This window comes from Homarus americanus, unplaced genomic scaffold (genome assembly GCF_018991925.1).
Source record: "Homarus americanus isolate GMGI-L3 unplaced genomic scaffold, GMGI_Hamer_2.0 scaffold16430, whole genome shotgun sequence".
In the NCBI taxonomy this organism is placed as follows: Eukaryota; Metazoa; Arthropoda; class Malacostraca; order Decapoda; family Nephropidae; genus Homarus; species Homarus americanus.
The window spans coordinates 5,599,700-5,620,815 of NW_024729259.1; the positions used below are offsets into that span (position 1 = coordinate 5,599,700).

The 21,116-nt window shown below is 42.2% G+C and overlaps 2 protein-coding genes across 3 annotated transcripts in view; one reads left to right on the plus strand and one right to left on the minus strand.

Annotated features, from left to right (window-relative positions):
- The first annotated feature begins 2,344 nt into the window (after positions 1–2,344).
- LOC121866462 (techylectin-5A-like) lies at positions 2,345–15,790 on the plus strand. Its single transcript, XM_042366167.1, has 5 exons — positions 2,345–2,956; positions 4,749–5,350; positions 6,066–6,232; positions 11,518–11,700; positions 12,515–15,790. The coding sequence occupies exons 2-5, from the start codon at positions 4,769–4,771 to the stop codon at positions 12,663–12,665; spliced, it is 1,083 nt and encodes a 360-aa protein (XP_042222101.1). The 5' UTR covers positions 2,345–2,956; positions 4,749–4,768; the 3' UTR covers positions 12,666–15,790.
- Positions 15,791–16,179: 389 nt separating this feature from the next.
- LOC121866463 (flocculation protein FLO11-like) overlaps positions 16,180–21,116 on the minus strand; it is a 75,701-nt gene continuing 70,764 nt past the window's right edge. For both annotated transcript variants that reach the window (XM_042366169.1, XM_042366168.1), the window contains one exon: positions 16,180–21,054. In XM_042366169.1, coding sequence (XP_042222103.1) covers positions 18,302–21,054 — 2,753 coding nt within the window. In that variant the 3' untranslated portion in view covers positions 16,180–18,301. The remainder of the gene's footprint in view (positions 21,055–21,116) is intronic.

Here is a 21,116-nt window from a genome sequence, read left to right on the forward strand (position 1 = left end):
CACCACCCAGCAGAGTGAGGTACTGTGACACCATCCCACACCACCCGGTATCCCCATAACCACGTGAAGTCCTTCATATCAACACCCAAGGACGAGTTACTGTACCACATGAACACCACACCACCTGGTGTCTCCATGACCAGCCCAGGCCCGGGACATCAACTGCAAACTATAATAATTTGTATGTTCAATCATTGTTCCTTCTTCTTTCAATAATGAAAGCTTTAGTTAAACGACCCACCCACCCCATGTCTTTGTGTGTAATAAGTCATTTTTGTCCAATGTATACTTTCAGCCTTCGGGCTGCATAACTTTTTCAATAAACTTTCCAAGTTCACCTATGCCCCCCCCTACCTGATCTTCCTCCCTAAATGCCAAACAACGAAAACACCTAGAAAATGTGCAGAAGAGGGCATGCAAGATTATTCTTTCCCCTTCCTACTCCACATATCAAGAAGCTCTCAACACACTGACCCTCTCGGCTCTCCCTGATCATCACCACGACCTCATCTGCAAATTTGGGGAGAAGCTTCTGCACCATCCTCGACACCGGCTCCAGCTTCCACCCGACATTCCTCGTCCACGAATTGCTGTTCGATACCACAAATGCATCCAGCCCATACGAGCACGAACTGATCGCTATAAGAACAGCTCAATCTCTATCATTGTAAAAATTATTAACAACTCATAATCAATCAGTGTGTTCACTCCCAGTCAGTCTCACCTTTCTGCACAGTTACTATGTTATTATATATCATATTTGCATCACTTACATTACTTGTATATTATTTGTAAATCAAGAGACCCATTCCCCAATTATGTAACTGTATATTTTCAGCCTTCCGGCTGCCAGGTTCTTTCAATAAACCGTTAATTATTATTATTATTATCATTATTATTATTATTATTATTATTATTATTATTACACACACACACACACACACACACTGACCCTTTCGACTCTCACTGACCATCACCACGACCTCATCTGCAAATTTGGTAAGAAGCTTCTACACCATCCTCGACACCGGCTCCTACTACCACCTGAGATCCCTAGCCCGAGAATTGCTGTTCGACACCACAACCGCATCCAGCCCATACGTGCACGAACTGATCGCTATAAGAACAGCCCGGTCCCATCCATTGTAAAAATTATCAATAACTTGTAATAAACTAGTGTATTCACTCCCAGTAAATACTACTTCTTGCACTGTCACTATGTTGAAATGCACTGTAGTTTGAGCTTTTCCCCATCTAGTTATTATATATCTTATTTGTATCACTTGTGTTACTTGTATATTATTTGTAATTCGAAACCCATTCCCCAAATATGTAACTGTATATTTTCAGCCTTCTGGCTGCCAAGCTCTTTCAATAAACCGTTAATTATTATTATTATTATTATTATTATTATTACACACACCCTTCTGTCTGGGGTATGTACATTATATGTATACTGTATATATATATTGTCAAGGTCAGGCCTCCATAAACACTTAACACAAGGTCTCGGCTGACTTGTTGAGAACCCCCAGCCCCAGCTAGCCTCAGCCCCGCCTCAGCCCCCCGCCTCAGCCCCCAGTCACAGAGATGAACAAACAAATCGAAAAATAGGTAAATAAAAGAGATAGATAATAGCAATAAATAAATACTTAAGATATACAAATAGATAAGTATAGAGGAGGTAGAGAAACAGATCAAGCTAAAATAGAGATGAGGGTGAGGGGCAGAGTGAGAGATGAGGGAGGAGAAAGAGTGAGAGGTGAATGGGGGAAAATTGAAAGGTGTGAGTGGGAAGAGTGAGAGGTGAGGAGAGTGACATGTGAGGTGGAGAGGGTGAGGCAGTGTGAGCAGGTGAGTAGAGAAGAGTGTGAGGGTAGAGTGAGAGGTGTGAGGAGAGTAAGAGGTGTGAGGGTAGAGTGAGAGGTGAGGGAGAGTGAGAGGCGTGAGGGAAGAGTGAGAGGTGAGGGTAGAGTGAGAGGGTGAGTGAGAGGTGAGGGGAGAGTGAGAGAGTGAGAGGTGAGGTGAGAGGGAAGGTGAGGTGAGGAAAGAGTGAGAGGTGGAGGTGGAGGTGGGGGAAGAGTGAGAGGTGGGGGAGAGGTGAGGGGAGTGAGGTGAGGGAAGAGTGAGAGGTGAGTAGAGAAAGAATGAGAGGTGAGAGGAGAGTGAGAGGTGAGGGAAGAGTGAGAGGTGAGGGCAGAGTGAGAGGGAGTCCCGGACCTCACTCTGACACATAAACAATCAAGAGAGGAGAGAGAGTGACGTCACAAGGGATCGGTGGTGAGTGAAGCTGAGAGGGGAGGAGAGGGAAAGGGGAGAGGGGGGAGGTTGGTCACTTTAAGCTTCCCTCCCTCTCTCATTCTCTCACATTCCCTCACTCCGGTAACTTCCTGGATGTCTTTCACGGGCGGAGGAAGCTGACAAAAAGAGAGAGAGAGAGAGAGAGAGAGAGAGAGAGAGAGAGAGAGAGAGAGAGAGAATACACCACCGAATCATCACGTTATACTTGATAATACAGTGAAAATACAATAGTATACAAGCGCATAAATACAAACCAGAATACAGCAAAAATAACAAGTGATTTTATATACAATACGAGTGAAGAAAAATACAACAACTCATTACAGTGTTTAGAAATATGTTAAAACTCTACTATAATAATTAACTCTCTGTATATTGTGTTGTAGCCGATACAGAAAAAAAAATCTCAGAAATACAGATACAGGTACAGTGTCTACCTTACCTGACTGTATCATAAAGGTGATAACTAAAAAAGAGATTCAGAAACAAAACAGGTTTAATAAATACAGATACTACTCAGGTGAGGTGTACAGAAGATCGAGTGAAAATTAATGAACAGACTGTGAAGGTAAATATAAGTGGTGATTAGAGACAGACAATAAAGAGGGATAATAAATAAGAAGAGAAGAAGCAGCCGATAATTGTGAGATAAAAGGTGAGGAGAGAGAGAGAGCGAGAGCCTTCAGTAATCAACCTTCGTTAACCATATCCTTCCTTTAACATATATTTCGTTAAAACTCAAGCAACATAACGTAACGAAAAAGACATAATGATAATCTGTTTATTATTATTTTTCTCCTCCTTTTGTTTTCTCCTTCTTTTTGTTTTCTCTTCTTTTGCCTCTTTCTTTCTGCTCCTTTTTTCTTGTTCTAATTTTATTGATGTTATTTTTATTTTTATTTTTTGCTATTATGTTGTTGTTTTGTTTGTGTTGTTTTGTTTTTGTTGTTATTTTGTTGTTGTTTTGTTTTTGTTGTTGTTTTTTTGATGTTCCTTTGTTGTTGTTGATCTTTTGTTTTTGTTGTTCTTTCGTTGTTCTTCTTTTGCTGTTGTTATTCTTTTGCTGTTGTTCCTCTTCTTTTTATTGCTGTTGTTGTTGTTCTACGTCTTCTTCTGAATTATCATTACTCCTTTCCTCTTCTATCTCCTCCACCTCTTCTTCTTCTACTTTCTCCTCTTCCTCTTTTACTTCCTCCTCTTCTCATCTTCTTCTACTTCTTCTTCCTCCCCTCCTCTTCTTCAACTTCTTCTTCCTCCTCTCCTCTTCTCCTTCTACTTCCTCCTCCTCCTCTTCTCCTTCTTCTACCTCCTCCTCCTCTTCTCCTTCTTCTACCTCCTCCTCTCCTCTCCTCTTCTCCTTCCTCTTCCTCCTCCTCCTCTTCTCCTTCTTCTTGTACCTGTCAAACATCAAGATGGTCTCTTATGGGCTCTTGAGGGTCGGCGCCAACCTCTCTTGTTTATATCACTCCTATGCTTTAGTGGTGCTTCTTCTCTTATCTTCTTCCTTCGCTTTTCCTTCTTCGTGTTTATTCCTTCTTTTCTTTCTTCTCTCTCTTCGTCTCTCCCCTTCTTTCGTTTTACCTTTATTTTCTTCGTCTCTCTCCTTCTTTCGTGTTAATTTTCTTCTTTCTTTCTTTTATTTTCTTTCTTCGTGTTCATTTTTCTCTTTCTTCGTCTTTCTTCTCCCTCTACTCTCTCCGTCTCTGTCTTTCTTTCTTGATTATTGTCTTTTCTTCCTTCGTGTTAATTATTTTCTATCTTTATATTCATTCTCTCTTCTTTCTTCTCTTCTACTTCTTCGTCGTTCTGCTTTCTACTTTCTTCGTCTTCCTTCTCTTCTCTTATTTCATATTTCTTATTTTTGCTTTTGTGAGACACTCCCAGGAAGTTCCTCACCTAACCTAACCTAATCTAACCAAAATTAAACCAAACTAATACTCTAATCCAACCTAATCTAACCACCCCAAAGCTGATCTAATCTAGCCTAACCTAAATGTAACCCAACGTAATCTATCTTAACTTAACCTGAGCTAACCTAACCTAACCTAACCATGATCACCTGAAACAGTTTCCAAGGTACCAGTACAGATGATTGTGGAATGAACTTTTATATTGCACAGAGAAGTTGCAAAAAACTTTGGGTCACATGTCAAGTGCAAAATTTCACGTTTATTTTGCTTGGCGATTAGGTTAGGTCGGGTTAGCGATGGGTTGGGTTAGGTTAGGTTAGGTTGTTTAATTATCAGGTGATATATACTGGGGGGTGCTAATCTTCATGTGATCCGTATTTTTGTCATCACCTGAAATTAACAAGCAGTGACGTGGTTAAGTGACATTGATGTAGAAATTACGGTCCAGATGAATGTTTGAAGTGAAAACCTTAGATAAGATGTTTTAGGTAATCACATATAATGATTTAATTACTGAACAGGTGAGTCTATTAACAGGTAGGAGCCAGGTGAGGGTGATGGCGGGGTCGTGGTGCGCCCTGGTGGTCTTAGGTCTCCTAGTCGTCGCCCACACCTATGAGGAGACCAGACTCGAGGACGTTATCGGTGAGTACGACTTCAGGATATTCAAGAACCTCTTCGTCAACACTACACAGCGTCTCCTCGAGGCCATCTCCCGCTTGGAGAACACGGCGGCCAAAGATGAATCCCTGGCGGAGCTGAAGGAGACCATGAAGGAGATCAGTGAGTCTCTGGTCGCAGCTAACGAGGCAGCCATCGCCGTCCGAGAAACTGTCAACAATGGCGCCGACGCTACCAAGAACGAATTGAAATTGTTCCAAGACCAAATCCTCCTGAAGCTGTCTGAAGTGAATGTCTTCGTGGAACACAAAACAAAACAAATGGAAGATCAGGTGGCAAAACTCGGCCAGATGTCGGTGAACCTCCTCGCTGGTGACTGTCAGGACCTCTTCGATTTAGGCTTCAACGCCTCGGGGGTGTACTACCTGCAGAAGTTCGGGCGGCAGGTCCTGTGTGACATGGAGACGGGTCAAGGTGGTTGGCTGGTCATACAACGGCGTGCGAAAGTTGTCGAGCAGGTATGGCACCACCATACAGTATACCTTTCGTCCAAATATTGGTGTGTGTGTGTGTGTGTAATATTATCATGTTAGGTCGTGGGAATTCGTATGCGTGATGTCTTGACCACTTCTTGGTAATTTAGCTTCCATTTTTTTTGTCTACGGCTTTTAAGCGTTTAAGAAAGATGATTTAAGCCATTGTGATATAGGTATAAAACCATCGTTCTTTAGTATTTAAACATAAGGCAATGAATATTTTACCGTGAACCTGCTACCAATACATACACACTCTTTCGCAGTGAAGTTCTCTGATTGGTTAAGGAATTTCACATCAACACTTTCATTTTAGCTTTACCAATTCTTACAAAAGTAGATCTTCTGTGCCACAACCAATTGCTAAATCACCTTTTACAAGCAGAGATAACATTATGTTCTTTGTTGTTACTGTTTGAAGTATAACATTCAATCAGTACAGTAATGATGTTACAAATAATTTCTCTCTCTCTCTCTCTCTCTCTCATATATATATATATATATATATATATATATATATATATATATATATATATATATATATATATATATATATATATATATATATATATATATATATATATATATATATATATAACTATCAACATATTTCTATCTTTCTATCTGTCTGAGAACACGATGAACGGATACGAACTTCTTTGACGAGTGTACTGTAACCACTTGTGTATCTTTTCCCCAGGTGGATTTTAACCGGGACTGGCACGAGTACAAGGCCGGTTTCGGGGACCTGGAGACTGAGTTCTGGGCTGGTAATGACTTCCTACACGTACTGACCAACCAAAAGACTTATGAGCTACACGTTGACATGGTCGACTTCGAGAAGGGACCTTATTGGGCCTCGTACAAGTGAGAACATGGAAGGTTTTATGAAATGTTGGTTATTGTGCATTTTCACGTGTTTTATGAATTACAACGGGTACCGAGTTTGACGGGAATAATCCATATTTATTATAGTTACCCATAAACATTTTCTTTGAAAGGCTGAGCTGTAATAATAAAAAATGGTAGTTTTGGGGAGACTTGTACAAACTTAGGTAATTCTATCGTTTAATCTTTAAATTTCTTCCTCTTTAACTTACTCTTTAGTTTTTGCTTACATCCGGTTAAATATTTTATTGAGCGAGCATGAATTTGTATATAGAAAGCATCCAGGTAGTAGGTGTAGTAGGCAGTAGGCAGCTACCAAACAGGGAGGTACTACCGCCTGGGAAGATATCGGAAACATAATGTGTTGTGTTATGGTAGACCCTGCTGCCATATGGCATCACGAAAATTTTGACCAAGTCCTAGGTTGATGATCTGACTTTCTGCTTCATTTATACACAATTTCAGGGTCTCAATTGTCTCTTACTATTGACAACACAACTAATATAACCTTCCTCACTCTTTATCTGCTCTATTCATTCTATTTTATTCTCCTATGATGTCAGTTGATATTAATATTGAAGAGGGTCCTTCTCGGATGGGTCCCAATGGTCAGGAAGGTTGTGGACCCCAGGGCCGACCTGATCATCATCAAACTACTAAGGCCTCAACTGATGCCACCGCAGTTGCTGGGGGATCGACTTTTTTCACACTTCATTTTTCAAACATTCGCGGCCCGAGATCCAATTTTCCTTCTGTGGAGCACCATCTATTAACCTCTTCCCCCGACCTCTTACTATTCTCCGAACTTCAACTGACCAAAGCAGCTTCACCCAAACCTTTTCAAGTCTCCAAATACAACCATTATACATCTTTTCGTTCTAAGGGAGGTGTATGCGCCTACTGCACCTATAGCTCGACTCTCGGATCTTAAATCTCCCCTTTATGATGTCATCTGGCTCAAAATATCTCTACAACTATGACTATTTTTATTTGTTTCCTATACTGTTCTCCTAACTCTACCAACTATTTGGAACTCTTTGACTATCTCACTTCTTGCCATGAGTCGTTGCTATCCACACACCCCAACACCGAGATCCTCTACCTAGGAGATTTCAATGCACATCACAGAGAGTGGCTTGGCTCAGCAAGGGATGACCCAGGTGGAGCTGAGGCACTCACATTTTCCTTACTTAATGATATGGAACAAATAATCAAAAACCCTACACGCATTCCTGATTAATTCAATTTCAATTGTTTATTCCTTGATAGAGGAAGCGGGATCCTAGTGCTGTCACTAGGTACCCCTGTACAATAACACAAGAAGCATCTGGCAAGTGTCACAAGTATATACAGTATAAATATTATAAAGGGGCTTACTAAAGCCTAAGGAAGGAAGGATATTCCATTAACACATAATCAATGTTATTTACATAATATCTGGCCAGTATGGGGAGGATCATCGTGTCTCCGTCAGGGGGTCGTGGAGTGGTGGTCCAGCAGGCGTCACGGAAGCGTTGTGGGTGGGGACATCTTAGGAGGTTCCTGATCAACACGATCAACTTGCTAACATTCTTGATCTTTGTTTTACCTCTAACCCCTCACACTATTCATACTCAATTTCTGCCCCCTTAGGGTCTTCTGATCACATTATTATTTCTTTTAAATCAAACTGGGCAGGACCACCTCCCCCACCCCCCTTTAAACGTCAACTATGGCACTATCGGAGGGCAAACTGGCAATCCTTGCGAGAATTCTTTAACGACTTTCCTTGGGATAAATGTTGCTTCTCCACTCGGGACGCCTCGGTATGTGCTGACAGCATTGCTGGGGTTATACAGGGTGGTATGAGTGCATTTATCCCGTCTTCTACCAAAACTTTCACTTTAAAATCATGTTTGATCGCTCCTGCTCCCTTGCATTCAGGGAGAGAGATGGGGCATATCAAGCTATGAAACTATCTTCTTCTCCTATTACCCACTCCTCTTTCATTACTTCTAGGAATCGCTGTAAAGCTATTCTTCGTAGGGCCAAGCGGAATTATGTTAAAAGAAAGACCGCTGTCCTGACCAATTCTTCCTCGAGTAAATCCTTCTGGTCCTTAACCAAAAACATCTGTAATAACTTATGCACTCCTTCTTTTCCTCCTCTCTCCCGACCTGATAACTCTATAGCCAACTCTCCCCATGACAAAGCCAATCTCTTTGGCACCTTATTCTCTTCTAATTCCACCTTAGACGATTCCAACTCTATCCCTCCTACCCCTGCACCTCCTACTGAACCTATGCACTTTCCTATAATCTCCACTCGGAGGGTTGCTGATGTGTTATCCAGGTTGGATGTGAGTAAGGCGCATGAGCCGGACGGAATAACCCCCCCCTCCCCCGTGTTCTGAAGGATTGTGCTGAAGCTCTGGCCCCTGTGCTTGCTCGCCTCTTTCGCCTTTGCCTCAAAACCCAAACTTTTCTTTCTTCTTGGCATGCCTTGATTCAGCCCATCCTAAAGAAGGCTGACCATTCTAATCCCTCTAACTATAGCCCCATTGCCCTAACTTCATCCCTCTCTAAGATTTTCGAAACTATCTTGAACTCCCATTTTTCTCCGTCACCTTGAACGCCATTCTCTTTTGTCAGATCACCAGTTTGGCTTTCGCCAGGCGAGATCTACTGGTGATCTGCTCTCCTACTGCACCCATCTTTGGTCATCCTCTCTTAGGGATTATGGGGAACTTCCGTCGTGGCCCTCGACATCTCCAAAGCATTTGACAGGGTATCAGGGCACAAGTCTTTGTTTCTAAACTTCCCTCTTTTGTTTCTCTCCCCACTTTGTTTTCTAATCTCTAGCTTCCTTGAGAACCGATCCATGGCAGTTGTTGTCGAGGATCGATCTCTCGCTCTTTCTCTACCAATAGTGGTGTCCCACAGGGTTCTGTTCTTTCACCTACTCTCTTCCTTCTGTTTATCAATGATTTACTTCACACTACAACTAGTTCTATCATTCTGCTGATGATTCTACTCTTCACTCTTCTTCACATTTCCCTTCCCCAACTCTCAAATTAGATCTGTTTCTAGAGCTGATATCATTACATCTATCAATGCGGATCTGTGCAGCATGTCCGACTGGAGGTAGAAACTTGGTTAAATTCAATAGTAATAAAACTCAGTATTTACCAATACACTTTCCAAATTAGATGATCTCCCAATCACATTTCAGGATGCTATCATTCCCCAAATTCTAAAATAGATATGCTAGGCATCACCATTTCCTCTAATATATGTGGAAGACACACATCCTAACATTGCTAAAGCTGCTTCCCGAAAGTTGGGAATGCTGTACAGATGCTTTACTCCTGAGCAGTTGCTCCAAGTATATAAGGGATTCGTCCTAACTTGGAGTACTGCTCTCATATCTGGGTGGCTCTTCTTCTGTCCAACTATTAGATAGGGTGGAATCAAAGGCATTTCGTCTTATTAACTCTCCTCCTTTAGTCGACAATCTCTCCCTTTCTCTTCGCCGCAATGTTGCTTCACTCTCTCTCTTTTACAGGTACTTTAACGGGCAATGCCAGGGGATTTGGCATCCTGTGTACCGCCGGGTTCGTAACACACGTCTTACCCGCGGTGCCCACCATTTCTCTGTGGATGTCGGTCACACGAGAATAACCCGTTATAGTACATCCTTTCCTCACACAGCCAAACTGTGGAATGCTTTGCCTCTTCTGTGTTTCCATGCTCTACAATCTGTCTCACTTTAAAAGCTGGTTTCCGGCATCTTCGTGGTGTAGATTAATACAGTATAACCTTTTTCTATATTTTCAATTTCTTTCTGTTCTTTTTTTTCGCCCCCAGGCCCGTTGTGGGTCGTTTGACCTGTGCCCGGGTTGGCTAATTCCAAAAAAAAAAAAAAAAAAATCTTTGGTGTAGATTAATATAACCTTTTCCTTTCCGATTTTTAATTTCTCTATTTTTTTTTTTGGCCCCGATGTGGGTTGTTGACCTGTGCTCGGGTGGGCCAATCCCCGTTAAAAAAAATAAATAAAATAAAAGATTGGTGGGAAAATTAATATTAATTCGCTAATTTGGTGTAACTGTAAATGGTAATATATTCTATTACTCTGAATACAAACAAGTGATTGCCAGCACATTAAGGAATATTTTGTATCGAAGAAAACGTCGTTATTACGGAGGAGGAACTGTTGGTAAGTATTGGCAATTTACTGACTCCAGAATGAATTCACACTCGGTACCGTCAAACAATTTCTGGCAGGCTGCTCCAGACGTTCACAACTCACTCACAAAGTTTGCCCTGACAGTTTTCTGAGCATGTGACTTCCTCAACCTGAATCTGTAACGCCTAGTAAGGTGGGCCAGAGACTTCTTTACATTGTTTAATTTGTCTTAAGATACAACGAACCAACCAGACATGGAAATGTATTATTTTCGGTTAATTTGGATAGGTTAGGTCAGGTTAGGTTAAATAGGGTATCCACCAGTGCCATAAAAAATTAACTTCTCCCAATCTATCAAAATCCTTTTTTTCATTCTCCATTTCCAGAAAAAAAAACTATATTCTTCTCATCGTTTACTTTTATCCTCTTCGCCATTGATCGGCTCGTTAGCCGCTTGGGCGGTGGGTCACGTCTCTGTTACGCAATTTTGGGCAGTATTGGGCAGGCAATGGTTCCTGGATGTATCTGAACCTGCTCCAGAGCTGGTCAAGTCTGGTCTCGAAACAGCTGACACTCGGTGCCGCCATAGCACTCTCTGGTAGGTTGTTCCAAGAGTTCACAATTCTCACTCCGAAAAAGTTTGCCCTCACAGTTTTCTGGACTTGCGGCTTCTTCAACCTTGAGCTGTGACCCTTTGTGGGGCGAGCGTCCGCCAGATCCAGGAATGGACACTCGACTGAGTAGTGTCCTTTGAGTTGCTTATTCACCTCAATTAGGTCACTCCTTGCCCGTCTGAAGTATGAGCTAGGCGGTTGCAGTCTGGTGACCCTCCTTTGGACATTTTCAATCAAATGACAGTCCCTAGCATATCTCGGGGACCAGACAGGGAAGCACCTCACTCTTGAAGATCATTACGAGGAATATCTTAACGAGGTTCTTAGAAGACGTAATTTAGTTGCTTGATTCACCTTCTTCTCATAATACCCAATTCCCAAAAATATAACACATCCCATTTTCCTCCTGTAATACCACATGAAACCTTCATTTTTCTCTTAAACAAACAAACCAAAAATGACTAAGCCCCCGCCCCCCGACACAGCACTTTCCGGGTGGGCAGTGAGAGCTCGGGGTACGAACTGGACATCGGAAACTATTCTGGGAACGCGACGGACGCCTTTACCTATCACCACGGCCGACCCTTCACCTCCTACGACCGTGACAACGATCTCTACATCGACGGCAACTGCGCCAGGTACTTCTCCGGCGGCTGGTGGTATGACAGGTGAGTTCTCGTTCGTCTAATAAATCAGTGGTACCCATTTTTTTTTCATTTCCCCCCCCCCCCCGTGAACGTTCAAAATCCCCGTTGACCCCTTAATTTTTAATAAAAAAAAAGTAAATTGATCTGATCAGAAGATAAAGAGAACATATTTAGCACTTCTCCTATGAGAGCCAAAAGCATCAATCAATCAATAGCTGTATAAGTATAACACTTTAACTGTATAACATAATTTTAACAATTACCACAGTGATGATAACACTAGGTTTGAAGTCATCCAATGAGTGAGTCCAAAGTCAAATTGGAAAGAAAGATGCCAAATTCTACCCTGCCAAGTCGAAATGAATATTAAAACCTTATTTATTTCAGATTTCTTAGAATTTTTTACCATTCTTCAACTTTCCATAGCCCGCCCTGGACCCCCATTGCCCTGGACCCCTGTTTGGAAATGACTTTGACATCAGACATACAGGGTGCGCACATGAATCCTTTGCAACTTTGAGTCACAATGCATAGCGAATGAAATTTTTTTTAATGGAGTTTGGTTTATTGAAAAGAACATATCCTAAAGTTTGTTCACTAAGTCTTCATTATTACACGTCGATATGGGCCCCTTTGTCCACGATACAATATATGATCCCATTATAAAGTTATGCTTATTCCAAGTTGTAAAGGTTTCATTTAGACACACTGTATGCCTTAACAATTTCTTTAATTAGGTACACCTGATAACGTAATTAACTTACTTCGTATTCATCCCGTACACAGCAACTCATAGCACCTGCATTATCTTCAATATTCTACTTCTCCTGAACAGGTGTTACGACGCTCACCTCAACGGCGTGTTCCCGGTGACGCCCGACCGTCAGAACGCCTCCTTCATCACGTGGTGGGCACACGAGGACGGCCTGAAGGTCCCCCTCGTTCTCAATAGTGCAACGCTCAGAGTCAAGCCCAGGGCACTGTAAGAGCTCTTGAGAGTCACGTTTTGTCCGTCTCTAGGCGCCAGATGAACTCTCAGAGATGTATTGTGTGCACAAAGCTCACTACACGCCAGATGGACTCTCATGGCTAAGCTTTCTGTGTCCGATCTCTCTACACGACGTCGTGGCAGCTTTAGGGCGCATTTAATCTTTCGGAGATGTCTAGTATGTTCTGAGCTCTTTACACTCCACTCGCCAGTCTCAGAGCTAAGCTAGACTTCCATAGGTAAGTTTAGTATGACCTGAGCATACTAACCTCTCCTAAACATCTCATCAAATTTAAGATGCCCTGATCTCCTCAGTCCCTCTCCCGATTAAGGTACCGTGAATGTAACGTGATGGTGGACTTGGTCACTTTGTCGAATATTTGTACGGTATGTAAACTTCTTACCTGCTAGACGATATTTGTGATCACAAGACCTACGAGCTATCTTATACTCCCTCTCAAGCTTACATCCCCCAAATTCTCTTTATTCACAGTATGGTGCGATAACATGCCCGGGGGCGAACCCAGAATTTCAGGTTAGTGGGAGCAATCCTATGTAAACTGCTGAGGGCCGGGAATCTTGGGGCCACACAGGACACCATGTACCAGATGAGATAAGAAAGCTGAGGGGTGCAAAATGCAAAGAATAACGAGAAATTAACGAGGGGGTACGTGCCCTCCACCCGCTCTCTCCCTCCCTTCACTCGTCCATCTGTTACTACACTATGGAAGGTTAATACTCTGGAACACTGACTCGTGTTAGCTAGTAGCTGCAGGGGAATGTTATAAAAAAAAATATTCTTACCCTTAGCTTATCCCCCCGAAAGGTGGAGTAATTGTAATTTATGTAATTTTGTTTTGGCGATTTTTTTCGTCTTGATCACGAACCGACATGCTCCCTGTGACGCCATATTGACTCGTTTACATGATATGAATTGTTGTATGAAAGATGAACCAACCAAACCTACCTACTCTAGGATGGAAGTATATTATTTTAGGTCAGTTTTGGAAGGTTAATTTATGTTTGCTATGATAGGTTTAATTAGGTAAGGTATGGAAATGTCGGTGGGAAGCGTTTGTGAAGGGTTGAAGCACAAACTTGGCGTTACCGGGTAGACGGACCATAGAAACATGGGAAAAAACTTATTACGAAAGTTGCTTTTTATATACCTCCTTATAGTATGCTGGAGATAGGAAAGAAGTTTTATCCTATATGAAATTTCCCTTAAAGTTGTTGGTTAACTCGAGTCAGTGTTCTAGAGTATTACCTGGTAGTAGTTCACCCCGGACTCTTCCTCTGGTCACCTTTAGTCATTGGGGGCCGTCAGACCGACGTTGATCTTCTCCGTTATGCCGTGTTAACTGAGCCAGTTATCTTTTCAGCAGTACTCCTGACTGACGGACTCACTCACTCAGACAGTACCGTCATCCGTAAAAGTGTTTTCCATTTTCTTTTTCGAAATTATATTAGTGTCATTACCTAAGCATTAATTATATGAATGAAAATACTAATAAAATTCAATCATCGTATTCTTGTAACTAAATTTTCTGCGTTAGTTAAATAACGGCAGCATACTTGAAATAAACATATGATTCAGTCTCTATTATTCTTCCTAACCCCAGGCAGTTCGAGGCTTCAGTGACTCAACCATACAAGTCACAACCAATTATCACCTGTTATCCAAATTCCTACTCTTCCACCAATTAGTTCTACTGTTAATGCTTTCCCACTAACCTTTATCCCTTCATGAAGAAATATTGATCGTTTTGGGAGCGAGGAGTTCGGCGCACTGAGTTAAATTTACTGGTAGGCTCATCGTCAACCACGTCAATCTCAGTGATCGGTCGTAAGTTCATAACAAAATAATAAAGGATCATGAATATAATGTACATGAACGTGAATCCCGAATGCAAAATAACGCAAACGAATAATATAAACAAACAAGAATAGATAATAAATGTTAAATATTATTATTATTATTATTATTTAATTAATACACATCGTCCTACGTGAAACATGTGACAAGAAAAGACGACAAAATGATTCGAGCAATACTCTGTACACGTAAATATAAAGCAAGTCGTGGAAATATCGTTTCATTAAGGAGGACTATGAAGAAATTCTTTAACCTTCAAGCACTGAACCTTACAGTAAACTATAAAAATTTTCAATAGATGGCAAAAACATGTAGAGCTTACATGTATGACACCTATATAAGGGCATCAGTGCTGACAGGGATCGTGATTCGTGAATCTAACGTAAATTAAGTAGAAAGGTCACCATACATCAGAAAAATTTATCTTTTTGTATGAATTGATTTAGTTTAAGTGCTTGAAGAATTTGATCGTTGATAACCGGAAATGTAAAAGAGAAAAACACTAATATTTATAATAATTAACAAGCGAAAGCAATTGTAGTAAACAAATCGGTTGTAAACACAGAGATCTGAAAGAAACAAAATCTTAACTCCACCAACCATTGAAACATACATTAGTACAGTTATATATACTTACTAACCCGTACAGTATATAATTCTTTACGCCTTAAACTCTATGTCCAGCAACACCAAAATTATATACTAGCGCTGCTAATAAGCATCCGCCGACCAGAATGCTATAGGTTGAAAACGCTACTTGATGTCATGTTTCACAATTATAGGTCGAATAAAATAATTTTTATAACACTTCCCAAGATAACAACAGACAACACACTATCCAAATAATCCTACCCTAATCATCCTATGGTAAGTCTGGTTTGGTTAGGTGTAATTAATTAATGTCTACCTGAAGAATACACTATCATCAGTTTATTTCTGGAAGTGAACAGATTATGGCCACACTCTACATACACACACATATATACACGTACATACACACCCACACCCACATACATACACCCACTCCGACATACACATATAGCCAAATGGTGTGAAACTGTTGGTAAATTTTTATGATTTTTATTTTAATTTAAAATTTAAATTGTTTAAGGTTTAGGATAAGTATATTTAGTATATTTAAAAATTACTCTGTATTTACATATATTTTGATATATTCCAGTGTTAAGTATACACATCATGTCAGTAGTTATGGTAGATATATGAGTTAATAAAATATTTCTAATTCACTGCAATATTTATTTCTCCATTTTAAGATTTTGTTCTAAATAAACTATAAAATAAATCTGTTCATTAAAATAGATTTATATAAATTAGGTATTATCTATAAGAAGAATTTGATACAGTTTCCTCCCATACTGTATTTTTATTTTTCTAAGTTAAAAAATATAAGGAAACATAACTCTATATCTTTAAAAAATTGAATTAAATTTTCTTAAAACAATTCTTACTTAGGTTTCTTCGTATTCCTTTATCAATATATGAAGTTGCATAAATTTCAGACATTATTCAAACTTCACAATACATTTCACTAAACCTCAAACTACATTCAATCTGACACTTCACTGCACCTCAGATTTCCTTCATTCATACACTTGCTGGGAATTAAAACCATTTACTCATACAAAAGTTTATTAGTGAGTTCAGCATAATACAAGAATCATAAGAAATACACAAAAATAATAGTACTCAAGACAATCTAATCTATATATACTGTATATACATCTATTTACAAAAGTGGTATTCAAAGCTGCATTTATTTACAACTCGTGTAAAAAATATTGTAAAAAAATAATAATGTTAAAAATAGATAAACCACGAATAGGATTTGGTAAAACAGCATCGAAATGGTAGAGATAAGTTTAACCTAACCTAACCTTATGTAATTTAACCTCATTTGGTTTAATTTAACATGATGTGGAACTGTTGAAGCTTTTCGTAAGGTTAGGTTAGGTTTAGGTTGATTTTTCTCTTAATGATAGCTATTGACAAGAACCTAATCTAACCAAAAGCTATTCATAGTGCCAAGGTTTAGGATTAAGTTAGGTTAGGTTAAATTAAACCCTTGATGACATTTATCGATATAAACCTCACCTAACCTAAACCTAAATAAATCTAGGTATGGTTAGGTTAGGTTTAATTATATTAGATTGAGTACTGCAAAACACGAGGCTAAGGTAACTTAACCTAACCATAGCTACCTTCAGTTAAGTCAGGTTAGGTCAGGTCAGGTTAGGTCAGTTTATAAAGAGCAAGCTTACCACGTCCTATTCGCGGTACTTCTTCTCCAACACTGCACACTTGCATACAAATCTCCCCTTTGCTATTGGTCTGGATAAATAAAGAGTTGGACCAATCACATAACCGAAAAATAAAAACACATCTGGCAACTGAAGTGATGAGTGAGACCTATAAGTATTTATTTCACTGTTTTATAATAACGTTCGAGACTAAACCATATTTTACCTAGCGTGTGTCTTTGATTAAAACATGCTGTATCGTAGACTGAAACTTATGCTATTACATTATATGACTGGGTTAATCAAGGCATCTGAGAGTTGGTTGATTTGTTTCTACTAAAAATAAAACAATTAGGGAAATATCGATTGATTTGGTAGTTTTTAAGCCTTTACTTATATATAATATTCCTTATACAGCATATCTTATACCCTGGTAAAATAGCTACATAAAAAATATAAATAGTGTAGCGAAAAATTATAAAAAGTAATCTCTTCTTAGTATTACTTCTGCAGCCATTTTTGTCATTGTTTTTCTTAAGGGATCCCAAATATAATAGTACGTTTAAGAGAGAGCCGACCAAATCGTCTACTGGTGGGGTGGTATGTACATATGATTTATCAACTTAGCATACATAAATAATTACCTTAATGTATTGTTTCTTACTGGGATAATTACAATCGTAGTACAGTAATTACAATGTGTTTACTTTCTTATAATGATAAATAACTTCTTTCTTAATTCCTGGTTGGGGAAGACAGAGTGATGTTCTCTTATGACTTCTACTATTTCTTTCTTCTTCTTTCTCTGTTTTCTTTCTGATCAATTATCTCTTTCTTAGTCTCTTAGTCTCTCGGCCATAATGTATTCTTCCTTTTCTACTTTCACAATCTCTCTCCTGATAAAAGTCTCTCACTGACATCTCAATTAAAGCCTAAAATAAAATAACTGTAGAGACACAAACACGTGACTATCTCTTGTTGTCTCTCTCACGTCGTTGTGTTCACCCAGGAAGACAAAACAGATCTCTCACACTGATGGCTGTCTCTCCCTGTGTCTCTCAAGAGCTACTACACCATTGAAAGAGTCACATCAAAGACTGTATAATTATGATAGTATAAATTGTATCCTGTGTGTGTGTGTGTGTGTGTGTGTGGATTGAATGAGAAGGTAAATGTGTTATGGTGCGTAAATGATGAGTGAGTGTGTTGTGATGAGTGTGTTTGGTTGGTGTGGGGTGATTGGGTGAAAGTGAGTATGTGGTAGTGTTGTGGTGAAAGAGTAGCTAGTGTGTAGTTGTGGTGGAGGGTGTGTGTGGTGCAGGAGGTTGTGGTGGAGGGTTTGTGGTTGTGGTTGGAGGGTGTTAGTAGAGGTTAGCTGCAGAGTGGCCAGCACCCGGCAGGAGGGAGAGCCGCCATGAATGACCATCACTTAACACCCCAGCACGGTAGGTCCTAAGATTAGTGGGGGGGGGCGACGATGCTCCTAGGGGGAGGGAAAACTTAACCAACGGGAAAGGGAGAAGGAGGGAAGGGGAAGGAGAAAGGGGAGAGGGTTGGAGTGACGGTGATGGTGGCGGTGGAGTAGGTGGTGAGGGTGGTGTGGACGACCTCCACGCTGCTGATGGTGGTCATGATGGGCCGTGCGTTGAAGATGACGCGGAAGACCCTGGTGGAGGTGGTGGTGAGGTCGGTGGTGATAGTCACGGGGGAGGAGGTCACGGTGGTCTGCGGCTGGACAGGAGGAAACCCGCCAAAGCCGTAGGGGTTCATCAGACGAAGGTAAGCCAGTTGCTGCAGCTGCTCCGGTGTCAGTTGTGGGGTGGCTACTGCTGGTTCAGCTGGTGCCAGCAGCTGTCCTGGGGTCAACTGAGGTGTTCCACCACTCTGTTGCTGTTGTTGTTGCTGTTGTTTTTGCTGCTGCTGCTGTTGCTGCTGGCGCTGTTCGAGGGCAGCAGCCAGCTGAGGATGTAATTGCTTTTCAAAAACATCTGGGTTAAACTCTCCCCCCGCCAGTTCGGCAAGGTCGGGGTCCTGGATGGGGAAACCAGGAGGTGGTCGAACACGGGTCTCACTTGTCGTGGCCACGATCTCTCCGTTCTCGTCGTACTCCACTTCTCCTGGGAGCAGAGCCTCCTCGTTCTCGGTGCCCTCAGCCAACAGCTGACCATTGAATTCGTTCAAGGAGTTCTCGGGGATGAAAGAGAACGCTTCGTAAGGTGGCATAGTCTTGAGAGCGGTGACGACCCGGGTGATGTGGTAAGTCTGTGTGAGTGTGTGGAAAAAGGTTTCTCCGGCCTGCAGTACTGGCAGCACCGACGTCTTCTTCACCATGTCCGTTGTGCTGAAGGTCTCCGTCACCGTCTCCAGCACCACGGAGATGTCATTCGAACCGAGGTCGACAGGTGGAAGCGTAGACACATCGCGTGGGCCAGCGTTCAGGATGTTCTCGAACAGAGGCGTCTCGTAGAGCTCGTCCTGGGTGAGGGTGGGGTCGGGTGTGACATCGATGCTGTGAGTAAGGGTCTTAGTGAAGGTGACGTAGCGGGTGTTCTTGGTGGTACCGACTCGGAAGGTGTGCAGAGAGCGGATGGTCTTCACCTCGAGCCAGACGTCAGTAGGGCCATCGGCGGGCGTGCTGGTCACCACCCGAATAGTCTCCTCCTGGGTATCCTGTAGTATGGGAGCTTCGGGAGTTGGTCGATAGTAGGAGTCGATGACACTCTCTTCAGCAGTCTGTTGTTTGTTATAGTTATCAGCGGGGCCGATGGGGCGTCTGTTGATGTTAACTTTGGGTCTGGGTGATGTTCCGAGGCGCCAGCGGTTTGAGGGTCTTCCCGTGCGCTTGGAGCCGGGAGGAGTAGGACGCAGAGTAGTTTGTCGACCACCACTGAAGCGCCGAGTTGCGGATGACTTATAGCGTGGTATGACAGTTGTCGGGTTCTGCGATTGAGCGTAAAATGTGCTGACCTCTGGTGTCCTCCTCAAAGATGCTGTTTGCTGAAACCTGAAGGATGGACGTAGGTTAGAACCTGCCCTCTGCAAGTCATGATCCTCCTCCTCATCAGCGTACGGATCTTGCATGGGGCGAGAGCGAGGACCAGAGTTTTGTTGGGAACCTCGACGTTTGGACAGAGCAGACCTGAGACGTGCCTGTATGAGTGACTCCTCCTCGTTTCTGCGACTGTCGCGGTTTCTGCTCACTGGTACTGAGAAGAGAGACTCAAGCGGGAGGGCAGAGGTGGTCTCTGGCGTGATAAACTGTGTAGCTGAACCCTTGATGACAGACTTGATGGTTTCGTAATCAGGGGACAAGGAGGGGCTGTTAAGGTTTTCCTCCTGTGCAAGTGACACCTGGAAGATGTGGGAGGTGCTCATGAGGACTTGTGCGTACTGTCCTTTGATGTAGGTCCCAATGACACTGGTCTCGTGCACGGTAGTGAGTCCGTCCGAAACAATGGTCCCTCCTAGCTTGGTGACGAGACCAGTGGGGAACTCGGTTTTGGTGTTGTCAGTGTTCAATAAGCTGGCGCTGTAAAGTTCTTTTTTAGCTGTCGGTTCAACCTCGAAAACATCGAACTCCTCTTGTACGTTCAGAGTGGGAGACGAGGAGAGAAAGTCGTAGTGTTCGCTGACCTGCCCCAGCTCGTTGTTGACAGCAGTACTGAAGGGGCCTATGACGCTCAGTGAGGCGAAGCCTTGTGTGGCACTCACGACGACTTCTGAGGGTGTAGTGATGAACACTGGGGACCTCAGCGGTTCTTGAGTGACCTTGGTTTTCTGCGTCAACTTACCAGTTCCTTCAACAGTGATCGGCACTATCGTGGAGCCCCCCGGAAACCTTCTATCTGACGCCGGCTTCTTCCGGTTGGCGAAGTAGTTGAGGTCAAGGCGTCGACGGTTGCCAGTGGTTTCGGCAGAGGGCTTAAAGGGGCGGCGGAAAGGCGGTGTAGAACGGGTCGGCTTGGCTACGACCTCTACTTTTTCTTCTGGTAATTCTTCCTCAAATATCTCCTCCTGGGGTGACCTGGAGAAGAGTTCCTCGATGGCCAGCGGTGTGTGAGGCTCGAAGAAGGACGATTCAAGGGTGGAGGAGGGGAGGATGGAGGCCCTTGGGGGTAGCGTGGAGGGTGCGGGTGTGGCCGTCACTCTGGCCAGTGTGGGTGTGGGTGAGGGCGTGAAACGAGACGATGGGCGGGCGTGATGAGACGAACGCGAAGCTGGAGACGGCACCCGGGTCTCGGTAGCACTGGGCTCTGCAGAGTAAAAAACCGAGTTTAGGAAGACATAATTTACCAGGAGGTTTCTGTATTGTCCT

What these genes read in the sequence shown, in the direction of transcription:
- LOC121866462 (XM_042366167.1), top strand. Translation starts at nt 4,769, where the DNA reads ATGGCGGGGTCGTGGTGCGCCCTGGTGGTCTTAGGTCTCCTAGTCGTC. An exon ending in GTGCGAAAGTTGTCGAGCAG is followed by an intron (nt 5,351 to 6,065) that starts GTATGGCACCAC and finishes TCTTTTCCCCAG; the next exon opens with GTGGATTTTAACCGGGACTG. An exon ending in GGCGGCTGGTGGTATGACAG is followed by an intron (nt 11,701 to 12,514) that starts GTGAGTTCTCGT and finishes TCTCCTGAACAG; the next exon opens with GTGTTACGACGCTCACCTCA.